The sequence below is a fragment of the Chrysochloris asiatica genome, unplaced genomic scaffold (assembly GCF_000296735.1).
Source record: "Chrysochloris asiatica unplaced genomic scaffold, ChrAsi1.0 scaffold00439, whole genome shotgun sequence".
NCBI lineage: Eukaryota > Metazoa > Chordata > Mammalia > Afrosoricida > Chrysochloridae > Chrysochloris > Chrysochloris asiatica.
Window position 1 is genome coordinate 990,967 of NW_006408957.1, and position 11,057 is coordinate 1,002,023.

General features: G+C 48.9%; 1 protein-coding gene across 1 annotated transcript; it reads right to left on the bottom strand.

Moving 5' to 3' along the window:
• Positions 1-6,043: 6,043 nt before the first annotated feature.
• Positions 6,044-8,233, bottom strand: IFITM1 (interferon induced transmembrane protein 1). Its single transcript, XM_006876988.1, has 2 exons — positions 8,048-8,233; positions 6,044-6,223 (listed from the first exon to the last, which is right to left on the bottom strand). The coding sequence occupies exons 1-2, from the start codon at positions 8,231-8,233 to the stop codon at positions 6,044-6,046; spliced, it is 366 nt and encodes a 121-aa protein (XP_006877050.1).
• Positions 8,234-11,057: the final 2,824 nt, after the last annotated feature.

Here is an 11,057-nt window from a genome sequence, read left to right on the forward strand (position 1 = left end):
ACTACGTAAGTCCTTACACGCCAAGCAATTCAGCAACAAGTCAGAGACACCACCCCACAGCTGCCCTTATCACCACCAGAGCCTCTCCACCGGTTTCAGCCAGGCGACTCCGTGTTAGTCAAGCGTCAACTTCTTCAAGACTTGAACCTCTGTAGAAAGGACCCCTTCACCGTTATCCTGACCCCCCACCCATTCGCCATTAAAGTAGACAGAGTGACTCTGTGGGTACATCGCTCTCACCTGAAACCGCCTCCCCCTACCCCACGAAGCATGGGGAGCGGTCAAAGATCCGGAGTGTCCTCTGAAGCTAAGACTGTCACCCGTGCATGATCTTAATATGGTTACTGCTGCCCCTCCCCCATATACATGGTTGGTCGGAAAAGTATTTATGGACTCTAATCGAAAGAACCACGGGGAACATAATATATAATCATACCCTGGTTAAAAACACAGGTAGCCCCACCCCATTCACCTTTACTGTTGACCTTTGCTCCATCATGGGCCCCCGTATAGCCATCTCCTCCGAAAGCAATTGGTGGACCTATGCCACCATGCAAGGGTATAGTAATGTTCAAAAACAGCAAGACATGAAAAACATAAGCATTTACTTCTGTCCAGGCACCCATGCCCCATGGCAATGTATTGATGCAGAGTCTTACTATTGCTGTAAATAGAGATATGAGACTGTGTCTACAATTGCAGGCCACACCCGAGTTCCGATCTTGATCCCCTTCCTAGTTGGATTAAGAATTGTAGGATCCTCAGCTCTAAGTATCTCAGCCCTAGCAACACAAGGACACAGGCTCAGCAGCCTGTCCCGGGCAATAAATGCTGACATCAGTCGACTAGAAGAGTCCATCTCTGAAATGTCTGACCAGATTCAATCCCTAGCTGAAGTTGCTCTCCAAAATCGAAGGGGACTAGACCTTCTATTCTTAGAGCAAGGAAGGCTCTGTCCTGCTCTGAGTGAAGAATGTTGTTTAATGATAACAAAACTGGAATAATTAAAGAAACTTTAGCTGTAGTCAGGAGAAATGTAGAAGAAAGGAACAGAAAATTAGATTCAACCCAAAATTGGAATCAGGCACTATGCAAGTGGTCTCCTTGAGTTACTACCCTTATAACTGGATTAGCTGGTCCCCTTATGCTCCTAATATTAGCCCCTGCATCCTAAATGCTGTTATCAAATTCGTACAAAACCGAATCAGAGCTGTAAAACTCATGATACTGCGATCTCAATATACCGTCTTAAATACTGCAGCTGACACCGAAGAATCAATGATTTGACTCTTTCCATAAAAACAGGGAGGAATGAAACAATAGAGCTCCTTGAGAACTCAGAATTTCTAAAACCAGCATCCGCCCCCCTGGCCTTGAGGCAGATAGGACAGAAACAAGCCTCACAGGTGGTGTTGACTGTGTGATTACAGACCCCCAACACTCTTTAGAATAATCCATCTAATTATGTGCCTCAAGGACCCTTGCACCATTATAACTGATTTATAGTCTTGTTATTTTACATATGTAAACTGATTTATGGTCTTGTTAGTCAAACTCCTGCAGTCACACTTACCTGTTACTTGTTATCTAGTGTTCCTGTGAGGTGACTAATCCACTATTTTTGCTTCTATACTCCCTGCTTCCATGCATCAATGGACTCAAGCATGGCAACAATAGTGAGGTTGGCCCAGGATCGGGCAGTGTTTCGTTCTGCTGTGCATAGGGTTGCTATGGGTTGGTACTGATTCGATGGCACCTAACAACAACAACAACTCCCTGCTTCAACAAATTCCTTTAGATGAACCCCAAGACCCTGAACCAAGAACTTAGCATATATAAACTAGCAGCCATTTCCCTACAGCACCGCAGGCCTGGGAGAAGTCATTATCTCCTGCTGTCCGGCTGTAGCTGTGTGTTGTGCCAATAACATTCTCTAAATTGGACATTATAGTGGTCATCATCCTTCTTTGGGATCCGAACCTGTAACAGTAACAGAGGTGTCACTCCTATGTGAAGCCCTAGGGAAAGACCTCTGAGAGTTTCAGGAGCTTGCTGCAGCTGCCAGCCAAGAGCCCAGCAAAGCCCAGGAGTTAGTTGTTGACAGGATGAGGAGGGGATGCTTCGGAGCAGGGTTGGGGAAACTTTTTTCTGCCAAAATTTATAACATCATTCATAGGCCATACAAAATTATCAACTTAAAAACTAGCCTGCTATATTTGGTCAAACATTTAATTAGCTCACCCTTAGTATAAGACAGAAGGAGCTCTGGTAGCGTAGTGGTTAAGAATCGGGCTGCAAACCTCAGGGTCAGCAGTTCGAAATGACCAGTGGTTCCATGGGAGAAACATGAGGTATTCTGCTCCCGTAAAGAGTTATAGCCTCAGAAACCCTGTACAGGGTCGCTATGAGTCAGAACCGATTCCACGGTACATAACCACCACCAATCTTCACTGGAACACATTGGCAGGTCTTTTCTCCTGTGAAGTTACTTGTGGGTTGAACTGCTGACCACTTGGTTAGCAGTTGAGTTCCTAACCACTGAGACACTAGGGCTCCTTAAGATAAACTTAGACTCGCAAACAGAAAACATATTTTGAATTGTCAAGTGAATAGCATGTTTTCTTGATCTTTTATGTGGCACATACAGCATCATGAGAAGGAGCTCTGGTAGCGTAGTGGTTACGAATCGAATCGGGCTGCTAACCTCATCGTCAACAGTTTGAAACTACCAGCTGTTCCGTGGGAGAAAGAGGAGGCTTTCTGCTCCCGTAAAGATTTACAGCCTCAGAAGCCCTGTTCAGGGTCGCTATGGGTCAGAACCGACTCAACTCGACGGCACTTAACAACAACAACAACACGTAAGACAGAGCCAGGACCAAATGATTATGTGGGTCTTATATGGCTCACTGAGTCCTGGTGGGGCACTGTGGGTTAACGCGTCAGACTGCAAAGTTGTTTGACCTGCAAGGTCGGCGGTTCAAGCTCACCAGCTTCTCCTTGGAAACACTATACAGGGTTGTTATGGGTCGTTAACAACAACAACATACAACCCATGGGCCGGACATTTTCTATACCTGCCTTAGAGCATGAAATCTGATGGCATTTTGCTTACAACCGACTCCAGCCAGGCAGAGTTTCATTTCATCTTGTGCTTAGGGTTAAGTGTTCAGATGCCAGATTTTTCTTGAATACCTCACCCACCTCTGGAGGCTGAACTGTAGGCGTCAAAAGCAGCATGCGTTTGAAAGTGGGTTTGGGGCCACTTCCTCCAGCCAGCACAGGAAGAGCATTAGTTCCCCATCAGGAGGAATGTTAGTAGACATGTCCCTTAATGGATGGTTGTAACCTCATAACCGAGAGCCTCAGAGATGGTCTGTAGACTTTGCTGTTTACAATAGTTCCTTCCCTGCTTCTGGCATGCATACACTATTGCTGCCTTCAGTTGTGATTATTGGGAAAGATTCTTTTGTTCTTTCTCCCCTGCAAAAGGTCACCTGGGGGTGTTTCCTGTAAGTCAAGAGACGAATCTTAACTGGCTTCCATTCTGCCTATCGCTCTACTTAATATCCAGTGCCACCTCCCCCCAGCAGGTTCAAGTGGAGCCCCTATAAGATGGTGTATGGAGTCCCTTCTTTAGTGATGACTGAGATAGACTAGCGAAACCGGACTAACCCTATGAGCACTGTGATGAATTAGATGGCATGCTTCTGTTCCTTTGCCCTTCCTCTCTAATTCCTCATTCCATAGCTTCCAGCCAGGAGACCAAGTCCTTTTGAAAGTCTGGAAAAATCAGCACCACGGGACCAGCTGACCCCTCCTTAAAGTTTGGCAGGAATAGAGACTTGGGTTCATTACTACTGGGGTGAAGACCACGTCACTGGAAACAGTCCACAGCGACTCCCCCAGATTCCTACTTCTGTGAGCCCTTCCAAGATTTAAGGCATTTGTTTAGAAGACAGTCCAACTAGCAAGATGATTAATTCCTTTAAGTTTTTTTCTTTCTTCCTGTTTTGCAAGGGGAGTATTTTTGAAAATAAAATGGAAATTCCTGAAATGTTGCAAATAAGATGAATGACCTGAATGGATTCTAACCACACTCCATCCAGCAAGGGGCTTGGAAACAGGCTCTAACACAACTCGAAGCTGCAGAGATCCTCCCAGCATGCTCCCCCTCAGGGGCTGCCCAGCCTCTGCTGACCATGAACTCCAAGTGGGTGGAGGGATACCATGAGCCCTTGGACATGAACTGGGCCTTGTATGGGATCTATAAGGTGGTAGCAAGTTTCCTCCATGCCTTCATGATGTAGCCTCAAACGTCACTCATGGTCACTGTGTGGGTCCCACTAACAGGTCACAAGCCACTGACTTCAGCCCATGCTCCCGGGGAGACTTGGGGTTTCAATATTTTAGGGGATTGATGTCTTTTGCATACATTTTACAGCCAGTCACAACAGGCTTTTAGAGAAGACAGTGATTAAATTCCAAGGGACAGCAAGGCCTGGTGGACACTACCCACAAGTGCCTGGAGAGAGGACATGAGGTGAGAGTCAAAGTGGTGGGTGCCATGGGGCTGCCCCCACCCACTCAAAAGGCTGAACAACAGAGGAAATCGGTATGGAAACAAATTCGGGGTTTCAGGCTAGCATCCTAAAAAGACACTTTGAGATAGTGTGACCCTGTACCCTGTCAATTCTGACTCATAGCGACTCTGTATAGGGTTTCCGAGGAGCAGCTAGTGAGTTTGAATCGCTGACCTTGCAGTTCAAACGGCTTTGCAGTCTGGTGCATTACCCACCTGCACCACCCCAGGAAGTTACCCTGTATAGGGTTCCCAAGAAAACTGGAAGAAGCTATGCCCAAGTAATGAGAATGCAAAGACAGAAATGGGGTCTCACATAGGGGAAGTAGATGTGCTGGAACAGACAGTGGGAAATGTGCTCCACATCTGAAGGCACACTCGGCCCTGGCGTGGACATATGACAGCGCATCCACTCACCCGGGTGCTGTGCCTGTGGATCAGGGAGTGTTGCTTCTCCACTCACGCAGCTTGTCCAGGCAGGGTCGGCGCTTCTCCTCCTGACCACCTGCCTCCCGGTCCCGCTAACACCAGAAGCCTCCAGGTGAAGCGCCCTGCGCAGCCCACGGATTGTCCATTCATGGATGGGGGCTGCTGGGAAGGGGTGAATGGTCGGGCCAGGTGGGGTCCAAAACATCCCTTCTGTTGGCACCCAGACATGCTCGGATTCCCCAAAGAGGGATGAGAAGGGCCCTCCAGATATCTCACGGTGGCCACCAACTCTGCAGAGACCGAGCTAGCAGCAGCACGCACCCCCATTCGCCTCTGCTGCACCCTGCTACCAAGAACTATGGACTCCAAGTAAGTTCTTACACAGGACTCAGGTGCAGATGGTTCCTCCTCCCCAGATGCTCAGGCAGATGCTTGGTATCCTCGAAGTGCTAGAAGTCTTCCCTGGAGCCCCCTCCCCCCCCCCCCAACATTTAGTTCCAGGAATTGGTCCTTCAGCCCTCTGGGTTTCTGAGAGTGATCTCTGAGGGCCGTGCCCTGGCTGCTCCCCATAGGACGCAGGAGGTTAGGAAGGGACAGCAGCTGTCCCCCAGGATGGGCAGCGAGGGCAGGCTCCATCAGATCTACGTGCCTCCAGACCCAAGAGTCCCAGTGCCTTCAACTGGGAGGTGGTGGGAGAGACTGAGATACACACCCAGCTCCCAGAAGCCATGAAGCTCCCACCAGCTGAGAAACAGGGGTCTCCTGCTTCCAGTGTTGTCTCTCCCCCAAAAGAAGCCCACCCTCCATCAAGACTCCCACCCAGGAACCCAGTCCAGCTATGAGCCCAGAACCTACCAGACCCGAGGGTGTCAGCTGAGGATCACAGCCAGGCTGTGACTTATGCCATAGCACCATCATACACACTGGCATTTATTGAACTTGTTTATTGACAGATATGTGTGTGTGTTCCAAATGTGGGGGCATGGAGCCTACAGGCTGGGATGCAAGATCGGTGGGGGAGGGATATAGCTGGTATCAATTCTTCATCATCTGTGAAATGGCTTGCAAGCTTATCACGGTGCCAGTAGCAAGAAGAATGATTAAGCCAGTGGTCAGTAGAAGACTGAAGATCAGGGAGAAGATGTTCAGGCACTTGGCAGTGGAGGCGTAGCTCTGGGCCCCAATCACATCGCCCACCATCTTCCGGTCCCTAGACTGGGGGAGAAGAGATGTTGACGGGACCTGGGAGGGACCTGCTGGTGGCAGCACTCAGGGTCCCTCCTCGTCCTTTGTCCACAGTGCAGCCTTCTCTGGCTCTCATACCCACTGCTTTCTGGAGCCCAAGCAGGACAGTTCCTATCTCCTCCCTGCTGGGGCCAGAACCACCTCATGGCCACTCCAGGGAGCTATGGGCTTGTCTCCCTCTGCTGTGGTCACAGGTCTATGTCCCTGGGTCCCTGAGTAAGAGCACTTTGTGTAGCCAGCCTGGGGACCTGTGGGATGAATTTCTCAGTTATTCTGTGAGAGAGGGAAGAGTTCCTCAGGAGCTATGGGAGTAAAATCTGACAGGGTACAAGGAACCACATACATACAGACTTTTTAGCCATGGTTTTGTATGGCTCCAAAAGATTGGGGGTGGGGATGGTGGGATGCAGATAAAGTGTCTTGTTGTTCAGTGCCATTGAGTCAGTTCCAACTCCTAGTGACCTTGTATAAGTTTTCTGAGGAGCAGTTGGTGGTTCCCAGGCCAGTGTTGATCCTACAGAGCCACACCAGGCAGGAATACTGAGAAGGTGCATGGAACCCTAGTAAGGGGCTGGGTCAGTTTTGCCATTGTGGCATCCCGCTAGGCTGAAAATGAGCTATCCCAGGGGCAGAAAGGAGGACCTCGCTACTGTCAAGAAAACAGGAGCAAAGTGTCCTTCGGATCTGGGGTCCCTGTGCTGAGAACTTCCTAGAATCAGGAGACAGAGCTGTAATGCCAGAGATGGCACAAGATGGCAAGAATGAACAGCAGAGATACAGTGGCAAAGGCTTGAGACCGCAGTGCAGTGTACTTCCTGGTCCATGAAGCAAGACGGTTACATTGGGCGCGCTGATCCTCAGCGTGGAGTGAGAAAGCTGAGTGACTTAGGCAGAAGGCTTGCTAGTGGTGGACCTTTGTAACACTTGTCTGAGTAGGCCAGAGGCTAGATGGGAGAGGGGCAGAGAGGTCGAGGGCCAGAGAGGCCTGCCTGAGGGCATGACAGACAAGAGGCTGTTCTGATTGAGGAACTGTGTCGAGAGTCATTCCAGATCCTGAATTGTAACCTGTAGCGTAGTGGTTACGAATCGGGCTGCGAACCTTAAGGTCAGCGGTTCGAAACTACCAGCCACTCCGCGAGAGAAAGATGAGGCTTTCTACTCCCGTAAAGATTTACACCCTCGGAAACCCTGTACAGGGTCGCTATGGGTCGGAACCGACTCGACGGCACTTAACAATAACAACAACAACTTTCCTAATAAACCCTGTAACTGTGAATTCTGTATGGTCATTGCAATGAATTCTCGAGCCCGGGAGAAAAGTTGAGAACGCTGTGGAGAGAAGAGCTAATGTCAGAATTGGCAAAAAGGTTGGACAGAAGAAGAATACATATGATTTCCATCTCATGGGGATCAGCCTTGGGCTATTGATCCTGATTCTCCTTCCCTCTTGGAAAGTTCAAGGAGGTCAGACACCTCAGCACACCATTTTGACTGGTGACCACGCCGTTCTCATGTAACCCCTGCAGGATTATTGTCAACCTACACTAGGATCATTGTGCCAATACACAAATCCCACAAGAAAGAAATACAAGAAATTCTCTCTCACACAAAAAGAGACAAAAACAAGGACATACACTCTGGGTAGAGGGTCACGCAGTGCACACTTCCACACTCACGGAGAATCCCCCAGATCCCAGCAGACACACACACACACGGACATACACTCTGGGTAGAGGGTCACGCAGTCCACACTTCCACACTCAGGGAGAATCCCCCAGATCCCAGCAGACACACCTTCACAGAGTAGGCGAAGGCTACGAATCCCAGGCAACAGCAGTTCAGGAATAGCGTGTTGAACAGGGACCAGACGATATGGTCAGGCACAGCGGTCTCACTGCGGATATTGATCACAGTGGACGCCATGGGTGCAGTATTGTAGGGTGGCCCCATCACAGACACCTCATGCTCCTCCTTGACCATCTTCTAGGTTTGGGTGAAGCCAGTGCCTGCGAAAGTGGAAACAGACTGGGACGTATGCTCTGCGCTGCCGAGACCGATTGTAATGAGATCCGGATGCTAGGGTAATTGTTTACAGGCCCTCCCTTTCCAAAGCCGTATTTTCCTGAAGATTCCATTTCCTGGTCTTTTGTAAATGGACAAATTGGCCAGGGATTGAGGAGGGCGGAACAAATTCCTGAGTCTAGAATTACTCCAGGAGAGGGTGAGAGGAAGAACTGAGGGCTGGGGATATGTGTGGGGGGGTTACTTTTAGTCAGGAAGTTTCTCGCCTGCACCCAGCTTCCCCTTTAGGGTATGGGTGGGCTCTGGGGACATTTTACTGAACTAGAGGTCACCCTTGTCCATTTCCCCTCTGTCCTCCAGCCTGTTGCAGGTCTTCACTATTACTTGCCAAGCCCCACACTTTAGGACCCTTGAGGGAGGTGGACCCTAGAAAGAGGTGGACCCCAGAGGAAGATGGACCCCCAAAGGACTCCAAAGGAGGTGGATCTCTAGAGGGAGTTGGACCCCAAAAGAAAAGTAAGCCTCCAAAGGAGGCTGAGCCCCTAGAGGGAGGGGAACCCCAGATGATTCCTCCCAAGCACACACTTACCTGGCTCAGGTCTCCTCTGCTTAAACTCATTGTTTCAGGTGGGGCCTCAGGTTTCCAGAAGTCAATGCAACTCCTGGCTGCAGATCAGAGACCCCCACAGGATCCCCCCAGGCTCTCTCACAGGGTCCCCAGGATATGTGGTGGTGGGTGTCAGGGACAGATCAGGGGAGCACAAGAACTCACAGTGTTTCCCCTCACTTCTTCTCCCCTCCTGCCCCTCATCATTTACACAGACATGTGGTGGGGGTACTCCCTGGTCTTTGGCTAATGTCCCCTTTTCACATGAAGTGTCCATCACTTCAAAATCAGGTCAGCAGCACCTGAGCATCTGCAGCATCAGGCTGTCCCCCTGCCATCTGATTCCTTATCTACATAGAAAAATGTGGGTTATGTGTCCTGTGTGGCTACACGGCCCTTCACCTAGAAGCACAGAGTGAGTCAAGCTTCCAGACCTGCATCGAGGTGCCCTCTCAGAAGCACCTGTGCCTCCAGAGGTCTGGGGTTCTGGACCTGGCTCTGGACTGGGAAGAAAAACCTGACAATTTACTTCTCAAAACAAGGCCAGGAGCCAACTGTGGAATAGATCATCAATTGCTCGTATGCGAGTTCAAGTTAAAGCTGAAAAACAGTTAAAATAAATCAGTGAGAGCCACAGCATGACCTTGACTACCATCTGAATTTAGAGACCATCTCAAGAATATATTTGATACATAGAACATTAATGGCTGAAACCCACACATTTTGTGGGATAACGTTAAGCACATAATATATGAAGAAAGAAAACACTAAAAGACTGAACCTTGCTCTCTGTGTAGAGAAGCTAAATCAAATGAAAGAAACAATCACACCCAATTATGTGGATTTTGATTTAAAAAAGAGAGAAGTTGTGTTGGTTAGAACGAGGAGAAAACAGAAAGTCTTTTTTTTTTTTTTTTAAGCTTTTATTGGGACTTGAATGACAGTTTACATGGGAGAACATCAGTTTTGCACTCATCCTATTGTATTTCATTTCATTGCAATGATTACAGTCCCCTCCATACATCACCATTCAACAGTATTTGCTTCCAGTCCCTCTGTGAAACAGAAACTCTTGTACATTGCTGGTGGGAATGTAATGTACCGCTGCTGTGGAAAGCTGTTTGACAGTTCCTTCTAAATAAGTTGAACATGGAATTACCGTGTTGTTGTTGTGTGCAATTGAGTTGGTTCCAAGTCATAGTGACCCCGTGTAAGGTTTCCAAGAGCAGCTGGTGGGTTTGAACTGCCTATCTTGCAGTTACCAGTCCAGTGCTACGACTCATAGCGACCTTATGCACAGCAGAACGAAACACTGCCTGATTCTGGGCCAACCTCATTACTGTTGCCACGCTTGAGTCCATCGATGCTGCCACTTGGCAAACCCATCTCATTGGGGGTCTTCCTCTTTTTCTTTGACCCTACACCTTACCAAACATGATATTCTTCTCCAGTGATTGGTCCCTCCTGACAAGATGTCCGAAATATGAGAGACAAAGTCGGGTCATCTTGGCCTCCAAGGAGCACTCTGGCTGCACTTCTTCCAAAACGGATCTATTGTGAATTATATGATAGTTTGCACCGGAGAACATTAGTTTTACATTCATTCTATCATAAATTGTTTCATTGCCATAGTTACAATCCCATCCATGCATCATCAACCAACCAAAGGGTGTCTCTTGCAAGCCTGCCGCGCCCCCCACCACCTCCAGTTGTCAGCACACAGCCCCTCTCCCTCTCTGGATCTCAAGTCCCCAGCCGCTCCATCTCTCCACATCATGGTCTCTGCCTCCATCTCAGGCATCACTGCCTCTCTGGGTAGGGTCCCGCTCTCCGCTCTTCTCCATTGATGGTCCCAGGGCCCTCTGCTCCTACACTGAAAAGTTAATCACTCCCCTCCTTGCTGTAAAATGTCCACATTTACATTTCCAACCCTCACAATCAGTCCTGATAACAATTATTCACTATTGTATCACAAGAGACCTATCTGCATTTCATTTCATCAGCCCTTCCTAGACAGGTTGGATACTACTCACTGGAGACTCTACCATCCTCCACACCCTCTGGACTAGGTTCCCTCTTGAAAGCTTGTAAGCCAGTCACTTCTTGTCTTTGTAGCCCCCCCTGCCCCATTTTGGGTAGCCAATGTCCAAGTTGCCCATCCCTGTCTACTCTGTG

Excerpts from the sequence above, each read along its gene's own strand:
- IFITM1 (XM_006876988.1), bottom strand. The coding sequence starts at position 8,233 with ATGGTCAAGGAGGAGCATGAGGTGTCTGTGATGGGGCCACCCTACAAT. Across the intron at positions 6,224-8,047 it reads CCTTCGCCTACTCTGTGAAG|TCTAGGGACCGGAAGATGGT; the intron begins GTGTGTCTGCTG and ends CTTCTCCCCCAG.